General features: G+C 39.3%; 1 protein-coding gene across 4 annotated transcripts in view; it reads right to left on the bottom strand.

Annotated features, from left to right (window-relative positions):
- Nucleotides 1–16,901, bottom strand: part of LOC125465862 (protein strawberry notch homolog 2-like) — a 156,021-nt gene that overhangs the window by 135,322 nt on the left and 3,798 nt on the right. For all 4 annotated transcript variants that reach the window (XM_048559786.2, XM_048559785.2, XM_048559787.2 and 1 more), the window contains one exon: nucleotides 1,590–1,816. In XM_048559786.2, the coding sequence (XP_048415743.1) occupies nucleotides 1,590–1,706 (117 nt within the window). In that variant the 5' untranslated portion in view covers nucleotides 1,707–1,816. The remainder of the gene's footprint in view (nucleotides 1–1,589; nucleotides 1,817–16,901) is intronic.

Genomic DNA, 16,901 nt, shown 5'->3' with positions numbered 1-16,901 from the left:
GCAAGTCAGATTGTTTGTACAATTCCATTAAGTTTTTCCTGTATTCAGGTGCATCGCTTGCTTGCAATTCCCTTTTTATCCACTAGCGCTCAGCACAATACTGGCACACACAACTCGTTTCACATGACAGTGTTATCAGGGTATTGTAGTCATAGGTACATAATGATCATGTTACTCTTCCAATAACGTAGACTTCCAGACTATAATCCAAAATTGGGTGCTTCAATCCTATCGCAGCCCATTCACGGGAATTAAATTCAATGACTCACTTTAAACCCTTGATATATACTTAGTTTAGCTTCTAGACTGTTGTTAATGTGTACCCAGTTGATTCACATTAGGGAAGCAAACTTACTGTCCACACGCCACCTGACCTAACTGTGTGTCTCCAGTCCAAGTGATTCATTCGACAGCTCTCTGGAATCTCCAAACAAGCCACATCAAACCTCAAAGAAACTGCAATCCATACAGATGGCAGCAGTTAAAAAGGGTAGCTCACCAACAGCATTTCAGCAGTAATTAGGATAAGCGATATATATTTGCCTCACTAGTATCATTCAAATAAACATGAATGAATACAAGATAAAGAGAGTCTGCCAATGGTGAAGGATAGCAATGATAAGAACCAATCTCTTCTGCTGTGCTGTCATTTCTCTACACTCAGTATCGACGCAGCACAATCCATATGTACATTTCATTCTACCTGCCCTAATAAAATGCTTTATCTTAAACTTCCAAAAAATTTCTCTCAGAATAAATGGCTGCATGATAATTAGGGTTCCTTTACCTTCCGTTCTCTTAATTGAAATTATAAAAGAAGAGAGTTTACATGTTGTCAGAGATAATGGGAACTACAGATGCTGGAGAATCCAAGATAACAAAGTGTGGAGCTGGATGAACACAGCAGGCCAAGCAGCATCTCAGGAGCACAAAAGCTGACGTTTTGGGCCTAGACCCTTCATCAGAGAGGTGAATAGGGAGAGGGTTCTGAAATAAATAGGGAGAGAGGGGGAGGCGGATCGAAGATGGAGCAAAAAGAAGATAAGTAGAGAGGGGAGTACAGGTGGGGAGGTAGGGAGGGGATAGGATTTACATGTTGTGTATGGGGAGATGGTAACTCAGTAGTAATGTCATTGGACTAGTAATTCAGGGGCTCATGCAACTGCTCTGGTCACAGTGAGCTCAAATTCCACTATGTCAGCTAGTGGAATTCAAAATTAATGAATATGAATGCAATATAAAAGTACTCCAGTCATGGTAACCATAAGAACAATCACTGATTGTCGAAACAACCTTTCTAGTTTACTTAGGTCCTCCAGGGAGGATCCTTATTTGGTCTGGCGTAACATGAATCCAGACTCTCACTAACATGAATAATGCTTAAATACCCTTGGAAATTGTTGAGCAAGTCACTCAGTCAAGTACAACTCAGGATGGTCACCAAACATTAGCCTCAATGACATTCAAATCCCATGGAAGAATGCATAAAAATGTATGCCAGCTAGAAATGAGATTGAGACACTCTGTCCAACCTTAAGCCATATCCACCTCTGCCAGCCCTGCAGCACCTACCCATAATGGACACTTACCTCTGTTGCTTGAGAGCAGAATGGGGTTTGGATATTTGGCAGAGCATACATTGCAGTATCAGTTTGACGGATGTGCTGGTAATTCTGCCCGTCCATGACACAATGTACTTTAAGCATTAGGCACTTTCCAGCTGCATTCTGCACAAGATCAAAGTGTGCATAGTACCAAAGGCGAAGAATAAAGGGTACAATTGATCTTATCTGCCAAAGTCTTGGCACACCATGACCTAAAAGAGAGGGAGACATAAAGAATGACAATGATTTGTTTTAACCCTCAAGAAGATCAATACCGCAAACGTGATTTAGCGTATGTTTGCAAAGGAGCTTATTTCACAAATGATTTGCAACTACTTTGGATGGCTTTCGCTCATCACTACACATTAACACAATCTGTCAGTTTTACTATTCCTGTAACTTTGCACTCGTATTAATGTTGAACTTTTTTATTATTCCTTCAAAGACAATTCATTGGCAGATTTAGTTCACAAGAATAATGCTAATTCTGAGAAAAATTATATATAATACTGTTACTTTAATTGATCATTGATGACCAATTTCTACAAATACCGCCGTGTCTTACACTTCGTCACAAACCAAATCAGTTTTCATTCCTCTTGAAAACTTAGTTTCTTTTTAAGATAATTATTAAAATCTAGCATTTCAAAAACTATCAACATATATGATTTTCTTCATATTCCAGTCACCATAACAGGTGAATATGTTTTTATTGCCTCAACTTCAACACTTTTTTGTCATCATAACCTTTCTTCTTAGTTTTGCAACAATGATTTCTAATTTAGTTTTACCACATCAACTTGCATTGATTGCCAGTGACCCAGTGGATGAAACAGCATTACAATCAGTCGAAACAAATGTGCTTTCTCTTCTTTCAGCAACTGAAATGCATAATTCAAAAATGAAGATTCAAACAATAAAAATGAAATATTTCCCAACTGTATAATTACATTTATCCACTGAATTTATCCCATGATCTACACATTATAGTCTACACCTAAAGGTCTCAACCATTTCAAAAACAAAATAGCAATTTTAACAGATATTGGACTTATACTGGAAAAGGAAAGCAGCACTGTAGAGGAAAGAACTAAATTCAAACTAAAGTCATGATCCCAACTGGACAATTCATATCACAGCATGAAACTTGGCTTTGGTTACTGTGGTAATGACTGAACATATTCTCACAAGGTTATCCACGAACTTGAAATAAAGATCGTATGTTTATTACACAGAAGAAAAAGATAACTATACGAACCAATTGGTCATAACATAAACAGCAAAAGTTTAACCTTTTTTCTCTGTATTACTCCCATTTTAACTCTAATTTTTATCATGGAGATTGCAAACATTTCCTTTGGTGACTTTCTATATAGAGGGCATTGCTTCCATTTCTCCCAGAGGTACAAAAACAGACCCAGAGACTTGATCCTCATTTCTCTCCAGCTCCGATGGCTTTGGGGATTTCTTTCCATTCTGACAGCCTGGAAACTTATTCAAAAATAAATTGTCCCTGTGTTGCTACGAATCCTTACATTTGAATTCAATTTTTTCACTGCCCATGATTTTTCTCTGCAGATCACAAAAACTCAACTTTGTAAACATTAACCTATTAACTACCTAGGCAGTTCATCCAGTCATTTAGGTAACATCACACGCCTTCCTGGAAAGGTTCCTATCATTCTGTTCAAAATGGCTTTCTGAACCATTTTCAAAAAAACATTTTTCCAAAACCAAAAAATAAATTATATCTTTCATCTACTTCGGAATTCAAATTCACAAATAGTAATATTTTAAAAACAATGCCACACTAATCTTAGTGTGGCAGTTTTAAAGTGGAAGCAGGTAGATAGCGGGGAGATGTCTGAGGTAGGTTCTTCACTCAGAGAGTGGTAGGGGTGTAGAATGTATTGCCAGAGGGTAGTGGAGTTGGCCTCATTAGGGGCATTTGACCGGCTATTAAATAGGCATATGGATGGTAGTATAAAGGTAGTGGTGGAGGTTATATAGACCTTAGGTTTAGGGTAAAAGTTCAGCACAACATTGTGGCCAAAGGACCTGTACTGTGCTGTACTGTTCACTTCTGAGCAAGAATTATTGAATCATAGAATCCCTACAGTGCAGAGGCGCCATCGGCCCATCGAGTCTACACTGACCTTCTGAGAGACCAACCACCCAGACCTCTATCCTATCTCATAACCCTCCATTTACCATGGCTAATGCACCTAACATGCACATCCCTGAACACTATGAGCAATTCAGCATGACTAATCCACCTAATCTGCACATCCCTAGACACCAAGGGACAATGTAGCATGGCCAATCCACCTAACCTGTACATGTCTGCACACTACTGGACAATGTAGCATGGCCAATCGACCTAACCTGCACATGGAGAGGTATAGATAGAGTGGATAGTCAGAGACCTTTTTCCCAGGGAGGAAATTGACTGTTACAAGGGAGACATAATTTTAAGGCAAATAAAGAAAGGCATAGGGGAGATGTCAGAGGTAGGTTCTTTACACACAGAGTGGTGGGCGTGTGGAATGCGCTGCTGGAAGTGGTGCTAGAACATAGAACATTACAGCACAGTACAGGCCCTTCGGCCCTCGATGTTGTGCTGACCTGTCATACCGATCTCAAGCCCACCTAACCTACACTATTCCATGTACGTCCATATGCTTGTCCAATGACGACTTAAATGTACCTAAAGTTGGCGAATCTACTACCGTTGCAGGCAAAGTGTTCCATTCCCTTACTATTCTGAGTAAAGAAACTACCTCTGACATCTGTCCTATATCTTTCAACCCTCAGTTTAAAGCTATACCCCCTCGTGCTCGCTGTCACCATCCTAGGAAAAAGGCTCTCCCTATCCACCCTATCTAACCCTCTGATTATTTTATATGTTTCAATTAAGTCACCTCTCAACCTTCTTCTCTCTAACGAAAACAGCCTCAAGTTCCTCAGCCTTTCCTCATAAGACCTTCCCTCCATACGAGGCAACATCCTAGTCAATCTCCTCTGCACCCTTTCCAAAGCTTCCACATCCTTCTTATAATGCGGTGACCAGAACTGTACACAATACTTCAAGTGCGGCCGCACCAGAGTTTTGTACAGCTTCACCATAACCTCTTGGTTCCGGAACTCGATCCCTCTTATTAATAAAAGCTAAAACACTGTATGCCTTCTTAACAGCCCTGTCAACCTGGGTGGCAACTTTCAAGGATCTGTGTACATGGACACCGAGATCTCTCTGCTCATCTACACTACCAAGAATCTTACCATTAGCCCTGTACTTTGCCTTCCGGTTACTCCTGCCAAAGTGCATCACCTCACACTTGTCCGCATTCAACTCCATCTGCCACCTCTCAGCCCAGCTCTGCAGCTTATCTATGTCTCTCTGCAACCTACAGCATCCTTCGTCACTATCCACAACTCCAAAGACCTCTGTCGTCTGCAAATTTACTAACCCATCCTTCTACGCCCTCATCCAGGTCATTTATAAAAATGACAAACAGCAGTGGACCCAACACCGACCCTTGCGGTACACCACTAGTAACTGGTCTCCAGGATGAACATTTCTCATCAACTACCACCCTCTGTCTTCTTTCAGCAAGCCAATTTCCGATCCAAACTGCTATATCTCCCACAATCCCATTCCTCCACATTTTGTACAATAATAGAGACAGATACTTTCGAGACTTTTAAACCACTTTGGCAGCATGGGTTAGAAGTTGGTTAAAAGACGGAGTTAATAACTTATTCAAGACTGAGATAGGCAGATTTTTTATCAATAAGGAAATCAAGAAGCATAGAGGGAAAAAGGTAGGAAAATAAGGTTGAGGATTATCAGATCAGCCATGATCTCACTGAACAGCAGCATTGATTTAATGGGCCAAATGGCCTACTTCTGTTCCTACATTTTATACTCTTGTGGCGACTGCCATTAGATCTGGAAACTACATTTTAGACTTCGACACAGGAAAACAGCAAACAAAAAATAAATCAATTTGAACTCACTTCAGGAAATTTTCTATATTGTACACTTTGTGGATGTAGAAGGTGGAGGGATGACCTAATAAGAGATTTATAAAGTCATGATGGGCACAGAAAGGTGAATAGCAAAGGTTTTTCCCCTCATAGTGGGGGAGTTTAAAACTAGGAGGCATATTGTAATGGTGAGAGGAGCAAGATTTAAAAGGGACCAGAGCAGCACCTTTTTCCACACAGAGTGGTTTGTATGAGGAAAGAACTGCCAGAGCGAGTGGTAGACGCGGGTACAGTTACAACCTTTAAAAGACATTTGGAGAGGTACGTGAATAGGAAATGTTTAGATGGATATGAACCAAATGCGGGCAAGTGGGACTAGCTTATTTTGGGAAACTTGGTCGGCATGGATGAGCAGGACTGAAGGGTCTGTTTTCGTGCTTTTTGACTCCACGACTCTACAACTGAGAGGTTATACTTAACTCAATCATTGAAATGGCCTGGACCTTTTCTCTAGAAATACAGAAATGAAGTGGGTACTTAAGATTTTGAGATGGTATCTTAGGTTAGGTTTGGAGTAGCTGTAATCTCTTGTCAGGGGTGAGGTGAGATCAATCTAGGGGCCATAAATTCAAGATATTCAACAGTTCAGTAACAAATTTAGAAGAAATTGCTCTACCAAGAGACTTGTTAAGAGTACTGAACTCTCAATTACTTGTAGCAGTTAAGGCAACTCACACAGGATGTATTTAAGGGGAAGCTAGATAAACACATGGGAGTGAAAGGAATAAAACATTTTTGCTTATATAGTTAACTGAAGCACAGAAAGAGAGATGTTTATATGAATCTTAAAAATAAAGCAAAATCTGAATGACCTGCTTCTGTGTAGTACATTGTATGCAATTGGTTGTGATGTTTAGAATTCTCAAAACATTGCTCATGGTGAGAATTACATGCCGTGCCTCAGAGAAGTAGACAGACATTTTATGGCCTTGTAGACTTCATCAGAATCCCTTGTTGGCTTCTTCAGTTTACACAATATTTCTAACTTGAGAAATAAACACCAAAAGGAAACAAATCTGTAACCCCAAATTTGCAGAAATGAGAATACTCAGAAATGTACCAAATCTATACCTAAGGCACCAGGATTATCAGACAGTAATACAAGCAGTGTATAAAAAGCTCCTTAAAATTTAATGAAAGCATGAATCCACCAAGCAGAACAGAGAGAAAATTATTTCATGAACTCACTTACACGAATATTTGTTAAATGTCACTTATAAAGCTTCCTGCATTTGGAAACATTATCATATTTGTTTTCTAATTTCAATCAGTTAGAAGCAAAGGCTGGATGTCGCTGGGAGAATTACTCCCAGGCTTGTGCTGTTCCGTATTATTTGTGTGGAAATCCAGCAGCAATTTCCAATGAATGTATACATGCAGTTAAAACAAATTCAGAAATTATTTTTCAAGATGCATTGCCCGTCCATAACAGCATCATGCCATCTTGTTCACTATTCCAAACTAATAAAAAACACGAAGCTCTTACTTCAGAAACTCATCACAAAAAATTAGCACTTGGCCATCCTAGTTTAGATATTCTTTTTATTGTCTGTTAATTCCTAAGTTAGTAACCGGCAATTCCTGTATCACTGATGACGAGTACTTAAGAACGTTGGGTGCAGTGGGAATTCAACCCATTATTCTTTAGTGCTTACCCTCAGTCATTAAATTTGATATAGTAACAATATTTTAAATTTTTTTAAACTGGTCAAATAAACACTTGTTACGAGAACACATCAGAGGCTAGGAATCCTGCAGTGAGTAATTCACCTCCTGATTTACCAAAGCTTGTCCACTGTAGAACACTTCCCACTTGTCTGGATGAGTGCAACTTAAACGGCTTGATATCATCCAGGATGAAACAGCTAGCTCAATTTGCATCAAATCTGCAACATTTACTCCCTCACCTTATCATCTACAAAATGCACTGCAGAAATTCACCAAGGTTCTTTCAACAGCATCTTCTAAATTCATGGCCACTACCATCAAGAAAGACAGGGCAGCAGATACATGAGAAATACAACAATCTGTATGTACTCCAAGCCATTACCCATCCTAACTTGGAAATCCTGAATAAGGGTCTAGGCCTGAAACGTCAGCTTTCTTGCTCCTCTGAAGCTGCTTGGCCTGCTGTGTTCATCCAACTCTGCACCTTGTTATCTCTAACTTGGAAATATATTGCCATTGCTTCAGTATCACTGGATCAAAAACTTGGCATAGTCTGCTTAACAGCACTGGAGGTCTACTGTTACCAAATGGACTGTAATGGTTCAAGCACACCACTACCTTCTCACAAGCAACTAGGGTTGAGCTGTAACTGCTGGCCCAGTCATTGACAGTCATATCTCATTAACAAATTGAAGAAATTTAGAATATTCCTAGGTTTTCAGGGCCTCTTATGGCACAATGGTAGTATCTCTCCCTCTGTGCCAAAAGACTCCGGTTAAAATCTCACCTTTTCCAGAGATATACAATAACATCTCTGAACAAGCTGATTAAAAAGGTATCTGTGCACAGCTAAAGAGTTGGGGAATTTTTTTAAACCACAAAATTATATATTAAGCAATAATTGTTAGAACAGGACCTGCAGTTTGCTACATCTGAAGGTTAAAATATCAATTTAGTTAAATGGCATTTTAACAGAAGAATAAGGATTTTGTTTCTTAAACTAAGTAAACACAGTTATGTCACAAAAAGTACTGCACATGTATAAGAGACAGCATCCTAGTAAAGTGACCATGTCCCTCTAGCAGCCATTTCAACAAAACCATCCAAAGTCACAATGTCACCAACTGCATATAAGCCATTGAGAAAACAATAAATACCTCCAATGAAAATTACACCAGATAGATCAGACTACACAGATATTGCAATGCCTGCTTTGCTGACCAGCCAATGTGTTAGTGAAGTGCATATCAAGAGAAAACTGCCTGAACAAGTACTTTTTGTGTTTTAACACAAGGTGAAAAGCAAAAGGATCCAGTTCAATGGCCAATATGGTTGAACAAAAATGAGAAGATGAGCAACAATAAACCAAGCAATGATTAGGTAACACTAGGCTTAAGCTTAAACTTCCTTATGATTATAGGGGAAAGGAAAGACTAAAAAGACAGGAACTGTCCATGTCCTGAGACAAGATGTATGAAAGGGGAAAAAAAAAATCAGGGTAACAAGTTTTAACTGAGAGTTCTTCACTTCTCAGGTGAAAAACTGGGGGGAAGCAGTTAAAACTTTAGTAATCAGGAGGAGGAAACCAACGCTTCCCTGATATAATTTATAAATGCACAATCCATATACTTGCCTATTGCTAGCAAGGGGCTACTTAGATATCCAAATAAAGATATGAGGCCGGTTGTATGAAATGGTCAGGTATGAATGGGCAAAGATAAACCTGGCACTGAGTTAAGCAGAGATTCTGAGAGATCTCTGGCAGCAGCTTAAAAAAGATGGGCAAAACAGTTATTTCCTCTTGGCTCCCGATAAAAAAAAACCCTCTAGCTCATACCTAATACAAACTGCATGAAGTTTGCAGCCTTTTCAGAAGTGTGTTTTTAAATGTGTTGTACCCTATATTACTAAGCTCAAATGATGCAGATAGCCATTTTGTATACTCCGCAATCTATGATATCTGGAATTCACACTCATATGTCAGAACCAGTGATGTGAATTCAACTAATTAATACTTTCCTTCTTACAACAGTCCAAGTACAACAGATATTAGCTCTATACTTGTGCTACTTCTTCATTACTTGGAGCCAACATCAAGTTATTCATCCATTATAATGGTCATATTATGGCATCTTTTCTGCGATACTGATATTATTCATATTACTATAAAGACTGCTTAGGCAATACACCATACATACCAAAGCCTGTCCACCATCAAAAAGGTACAAGGCAGAAGTGTGATGAAATACTTTCCACTTGTGCAGCTCCAACAATACTCAAGAAGCTTGACAGACACTGCATTCGCAAACATCCGCTCCCGCCACCACCAATGTTTAATATGCAGCAGTCTGCACTATTTACAAGATGCACTGCTAAAATTCACTAACGATCCTTCATCAGCACCTTCCAAACCCATAACCACTTCCATTAGGTGGCGGCAAGGGCAGCAGATACATAGGAACACCACCACCATCACCTGCATATTCCCCTCCAAGCTGCTCACCAACCTGACTTGGAAATAAATCAATGTTTTTTCACTGTCATTGGGCCAAAATCCTGAAGTTCCCTCCCTAACAGTATGGTGTGTCAAACTTCAGCACTTGGACTGTAGCGGTTCATGGCAGCCCACCATCACATTCTCATGGCAACTTGAGATGGACAGTAAATACTGGCCAGCCAATGACACCTGTGTCTCAAGAAAGACTAAAAAATCCACAAAAACATGCCCAAAATCACAACTTCACTTGTAGAAAAGAAAGCCATGTACCAGTTTTAGTATACTGGGTCAATTTGAGCTTTAAAGACAGAAATCAATAGATTTATGTTGGGAATGCGTACCAAGTAGTACGGAGATGCTGGATTAAAAGGAGAAAAGAATACAACTCTGAATCAGTCAGGTGATATATTGATGGAAAATTTAATAATTTAGGTCGGACTCTCAAAGTTTAAAGTGTTCGACACAAATGTTCACCCTTTTTTTCCTCATTGATGCTCTGTTATAATTTCAGTAATTTCACTTTTTAATCTGAACATTAATTATGCACTTCTTGTCACTTATTCTTCCAATGATCAGGTTATTAGTTTTGCCTGAACTTAAGGATAACCACTTAACCAACAGTACTTTTTACTAAGATAAAACGTTTCATCGAACAATTTTGTTTTCATTTAAGATTTAATGTTCTTCAATTTATGCTTTCAAATACATTTAAAAGAAACAAAAACCATGTAGAAGGGGACAATCTATACACCAGATCCTACGAAATATTCCAAAATTCTATGGCATCAGCTACAATGCTGCGTAATCTCACTTTGTTTTAATGACTTGAAGTGTCCTACTTCAAAAGGAAGACTGCAACTTGAGCTTGTACTATACATGGACCTAGGCCTATGAACCATAAAAATAATTTTGTTGCATTACTTAGACTATTTTCAGTGATCAATTTTTCTCCAGTTTTCCATTTAGATTTATTTAATTTTAAAATTTTAAAATGGAAGCAAAATTAAAAATGATCATCGTACAGTGCTAAAAATTATTTGATCCTTCAGTAATGTGAAACCAAGATACAATAATTGACTGCAGAATCAGTATTACATCATTTTTAAACTTAATCAACAGGAACGTTATTGGGACCAGACATTCTACCTCTGTTTCTCCAGTGGCTATAATAGGTACAAAGGTACAGGAGGAGCTCATTTAGCCCTTCAGCCTTTCTGCCATTCAATCCGATTCCAGTACTATACCTCAACTCCATACACTAGCATCTGCTCCATATTTCTCGGTATCCACACCCAACGTAAAACTTCTAATTTCAGTCTTTAAAGTTTGAGTCAACCCAGCATACACAGACTTTTGGGGACAGCGAGTTCCAGATTTCAATTATCCATAGTGATTCTTGATTTAATCAACCAACTTGAATTTTATGATTGTGCTACTTATTATTGATTTTCTCACGGGAACTAATCGTTTCTCTGCATCAAGAAGAATGAAATCCCACATTTTCAATACTTCAAGTAAATTATGGTGTGGAGGTGCCGGTGTTGGATTAGTGTGGACATAATCAGAAGTCATATGACACCAAGTTATAGCACAACAGGTTTATTTGAAATCACAAGCTTTCAGAGTGCTGTTCCTTTGTCAGGTGAAGTAGAGGCAACCCAATGAAGGAGCAGCGTTTCGAAAGCTTGAGATTTCAAATAAACCTGTTGGACTACAAACTGGGGTCACGTGACTTGACTCAAGCAAATTAGACATCAATATTCTAAATTTAAGGGGATACAGTCCATGTTATGTCACCGGTTGTCATATGTAACTCTAAGCCCAAAAATCAAACTCATCCATACCCCAAGGTCAATATATTTTTCAAGATTTACTGCTCTAAGTGAAATACAATACTCCAGAAAGAAATAGCTAACTGATCCTGAGAGATCACTTTTATTTTTGCACCGTGGTTACTGTGTTGATTAGTCACTGGAGGCTGATGTTCTTTTAACAAAATAACAAAATTGTTATTTCACAGAAGAAAAAGAAAGTTATAAAAGGCAATCGGAAATACATTAAGAACGGCAAAAGAGGCATGTAACTCGCTTCTCCCCAGCAATATGCTTCACAGACACCCGTACCCAGTGAAGTATTGCTTCTTAATTTTAAAATTTCTTACTCAACTGAAGGTCACAAGCATTTCTTTTTGGCACATGTCTGCACATCTGCCAGATGTGATTCTTTCCATTTCTCCCCCAGGCACATACACGGGATAGTTTACCAACTTTTCTCACTGAACTCTACATGAAAAGCAACACAGAACTGTGTTTGTAGTTACTTTAGTTATTTCCAGACTGATAGACAATGCATCTGCTGATATGGATCTTTTCTTCTGAACACGGGCCTCTAAAAGCTCAACTTAAAAAGACACACTTGCAATTATCGCACTAGGTTGATGGTCATCAATTTCTTGGAAATGATGTTTGAACCCACCACGTTGAAAAAAATGAATCTCTAACCCTTTTAAAAAATTACTTTCACAGATTTTAAAAAACCTATTTTACCTCTTACTGCTAACCCAGGTTCCCACCTAACATATTACAAACCTTCATCACACAAATGACACTATATCTCTGTGATAATAGGAACTGCAGATGCTGGAGAATCCAAGATAATAAAATGTGGGGCTGGATGAACACAGCAGGCCAAGCAGCATCTCAGGAGCACAAAAGCTGACGTTTCGGGCCTAGACCCTTCATCAGAGAGGGGGATGGGGTGAGGGTTCTGGAATAAATAGGGAGAGAGGGGGAGGCGGACCGAAGATGGAGAGAAAAGAAGATAGGTGGAGAGAGTATAGGTGGGGAGGTAGGGAGGGGATAGGTCAGGGAGATTTTGAAACTGGTGAAGGGGACCGCTTTGCAGAACACCTCCGCTCAGTTCGCAACAAACAACTGCACCTCCCAGTCGCAAACCATTTCCACTCCCCCTCCCATTCTTTAGATGACATGTCCATCATGGGCCTCCTGCACTGCCACACTGATGCCACCCGAAGGTTGCAGGAACAGCAACTCATATTCCGCCTGGGAACCCTGCAGCCTAATGGTATCAACGTGGACTTCACCAGTTTCAAAATCTACCCTTCCCCAACTGCATCCCTAAACCAGCCCAGTTTGTCCCCTACCCCCACTGCACCACACAACCAGCCCAGCTCTTCCCCTCCACCCACTGCATCCCAAAACCAGTCCAACCTGTCTCTGCCTCCCTAACCTGTTCTTCCTCTCACCCATCCCTTCCTCCCACCCCAAGCCGCACTCCCATCTACCTACTAACCTCATCCCACCTCCTTGACATGTCCGTCTTCCCTGGACTGACCTATCCCCTCCCTACCTCCCCACCTATCTTCTTTTCTCTCCATCTTCGGTCCGCCTCCCCCTCTCTCCCTATTTATTCCAGAACCCTCACCCCATCCCCCTCTCCGATGAAGGGTCTAGGCCCGAAATGTCAGCTTTTGTGCTCCTGAGATGCTGCTTGGCCTGCTGTGTTCATCCAGCCTCACATTTTAATATCTCTGTGATGTTTCTTTTCTATTTTTCAGCATGCCACTCCTAGCTTGTCTTCTTTCTTGCAAATACCCAATAATTCAGTCAAATAATACTAGAGCTAAGCTGTGAACATTGTTACAACCGATTTTAGAGTCAGTCATACCTTATGTAAACCATTGGATTGCAGTGAGCAACCAAATCTTCATTGACAATAACACAGAAAGCAACTCTAGCATAACAAAGTGTGAGGCTGGATGAACACAGCAGGCCGAGCAGCACCCCAGGTGCACAAAAGCTGACGTTTCGGGCCTAGACCTTGATGAAGGGTCTAGGCCCGAAACGTCAGCTTTTGTGCTCCTGGGGTGCTTATCGGCCTGCTGTGTTCATCCAGCTTCACACTTTGTGATCTTGAATTCTCCAGCATCTGCAGTTCCCATTATCTCTGAAGCAACTCTAGTACTTCACTTGTTGCTCCAAATGAATCAACATACTTTCAAAAAACAACTGAAACTGAACACCTGTTTAATGATGTGTTGCAACAGGTAATGTCTCTACAATCAAGAAAGTGACACTCTCCATTTCTTTAGACAAAAATATTAAATTATGCCAATAAAATGGGAGCTTATTATGATTATTTGTTGAATTCAAAACTTGTAAATCATGTAGTAGTTGACACACTGTGCTTATATTCTCTTAGCCGTAATGACATTTCAGAGTTAGTTGCGGGGGAGGGGCATATAGGAAGAGGAAAAGACAACTAAATTAACCCAGCAATTTTTAAAACCTTATTTTCAAGGCGGCCAAACAGGTAACTCTGCTAATATTCTTCAGTGGGTTGTGCTGTCCTGTAGACAAATACATTAATCTGACTGCTTAGCTGTTTTATTTATACTGGGAATAAAATGGTGTTTTACAAATAAATTTAGAAATTCATCTTAAAAATCACAATGCACCACTTTCCATATCACTAATTAAAATTTAATTAGCTAAATCATCTAGATCACACCAGAAACACACTGGATAAAAGTGCTGCATCAAGTTAACAAGATGCTTCAAGTTGAATCACTGTTGCTTTCAGTTCAACCATATCTGGGTGGGAACTTAGTTTTACAACTGATCTCCATGTTCCAGTGTTGAACAAGAAAGCCATAGTTACTTATTCTGACAATTATCTGGTGACACATGTATGTGGTTGCCTAACAAGAACATGATTAAATTCAATTAAAATGCTTCTCATGGTCGAGTGACATGCGAACACACTGCACTAACACATGGATAAATTGCCAATTGAACCTGGCCCAGGAAATCAACCACCACCAGTGAACCACTAACAAACATAAGACACTCACTTAAGAGCACATTGCTTTAAAAACAAGATGAAATATACCTTTTCATTGAGGAAACAAAACTATGTGTGTGTTTTAGAATGTTTTTATCAGCATATAATGTACCACTAAGAATTTTTCTTTTATTCATACACAGGATGAGGGTTTCACTGGCTGGGCAGCATTTGAGGGCAATAAAGAGTCAACCACATTGCTGTGGGTCTGGAGTCACCTTCGGCCAGACCAGGTAAGGATGGCAGTTTCCTCCCCTAAAATGAACCAGGCAAGTTTTTCCAACGATCGACAATGTATTCACAGTCATCATTAGAATCTTAATTCCAGATGTTTACCCAATTCAAATTCCAACATGTGCCATGGCAAGGTTCAAACCCGAGTCCCCAAAACATTATCTGGGTCTCAGGATTAACAGTCCAGTGATATTACCACAAGGCAATTGCCTCCCCCATGTTATTAGCATCAATAAATTATTAAGATGGACCTGATAACATAATGTATCATGCACGTACTAAATATACGATGTATTTTAGTTTCAAATGTAAATATTAATACAGCTCTCTCACATTGTCAAAGACAGTGAATAACACTTTTAGATTAACTAATTTACAAAATAAATTCAAAGAAAATCAACAGGAATACATAAATTAACTGAAATGCTCAGTTTGACTGCAATTCTTTGTTCATTTCTTTAAGAACATTGATAATAAATTCAAGATATTTTGTGCTTTCAGATCTAAATGGACCTGGGGTTGGCAATGAGCAATGTTTAGACACTGACTGTGTCCAGACAATTAGATGATGTTAATAATGACAAAAAAATATGACCCGACTGATGTTGAGGTATCACGTTAATACAGGCTAATTCACTAAAGATTACAATCATATCGCTGATGTTAATCTCAATTTCAGTACATTGCGAGTCTCCCATTATCTCTCAAAATAATTAACTCTCAACAGTAAAATATTGGTTGTATTAGAAGATTTTCTGCTTTCCAAGTTGATTTCTTCTGGCAAACAAACATCTAATCTTGTCAATTTCCATCCAAATTGCATCACGATTGTTTAGGTTCATAAGCACCAGTTCATAAAAGAAGGGCCCCAACCTGAAACATCAACGTTCCTGCTCCCCCTCCTCCTCCTGCTGTTGCCTGGCCTCCTGTGTTCCTCCAGCTCTGTACTGTGTTATCTCTAGTTCATAAACTCCCGGTTTATTTAACTTGAATTAGTAGGGTATAAAACAATACCAAAAATAATATTCTCAGGATTGACTTTTTTAACTTCTACAGTTTGGGTTTAAATTTAATGAAAAAGAGACTAAATGAAAGGCTTATTTCTTGCGTGGCTGCTACAGATACTGTAAAAGCCATGATCCAATTGCTAGCAGACATGTCTGTCATACAAAAATGCAGTTGACCTCAGAAGAACAATGACGGATATCACAGTGTTTCTGTAGCAGACAGTTTTCTAAGACTTTTGTTTTGTATCCTGAAGGCAAAGATAACTGTACTTTTGCTCTAATTTATTGTCAAGCCCACCAAGCATGGCACAGACCTAAGAAAGAATTTCTAAACACATTGGGTAGTAAGATTTCAAGCGTAGGTGTACTACAACCAGATGCAGAGTAAAGCTTCCACTACCCTGCAACAATAATGAAGGTATCTCAAGTAAAATCTCAAAAGATAACGCTCTCTTGCACCAGCTTGATCCCTTTACCATTTCCTATATCAGGCAAGTTTAGCAGTCAAACTTTCAAAGGAAGAAGACTGTGCCAGATTCTGAAGCATCAAGGGGTATGCTACAGAGCAGAAAATGCGTGTCCCATTACTGGAAACTTCATCTGAAAGCTGACACAGATTTTAACCCTGTTTCATAACTTAGATGGACACAAACAAACCAGCAGAGTAAGGAGATGTTTTAAACAATCTCCTCTTGGAACATTTCTCTATTTCAACCACTGGCCAATTCAGCCACATCTTTGACACCTTCAGATGTGACAATCCAAATGCATTCCTTGACTGTCACTCGCATTCTACCCTCTGTAAACTTCAAGTCTTCCAACTGTCAGGAGTCAGTATCTTAACTCACACCAACATTCATTCACTAATCAATCTTGAGCTCACTGATTTCCACTGGTTCCTAGTCTGGCAATGCTTTGATTTTGAAAATTCTTAATCTAGTTTTCAAAAGCCTTCATGACCTTGTTCTCCTCATCTCT

Source organism: Stegostoma tigrinum, chromosome 30 (assembly GCF_030684315.1).
Source record: "Stegostoma tigrinum isolate sSteTig4 chromosome 30, sSteTig4.hap1, whole genome shotgun sequence".
In the NCBI taxonomy this organism is placed as follows: domain Eukaryota; kingdom Metazoa; phylum Chordata; class Chondrichthyes; order Orectolobiformes; family Stegostomatidae; genus Stegostoma; species Stegostoma tigrinum.
The sequence above is the reverse complement of the archived record's forward strand: the minus strand, read 5'-3'. Positions and strand labels throughout refer to the sequence as shown.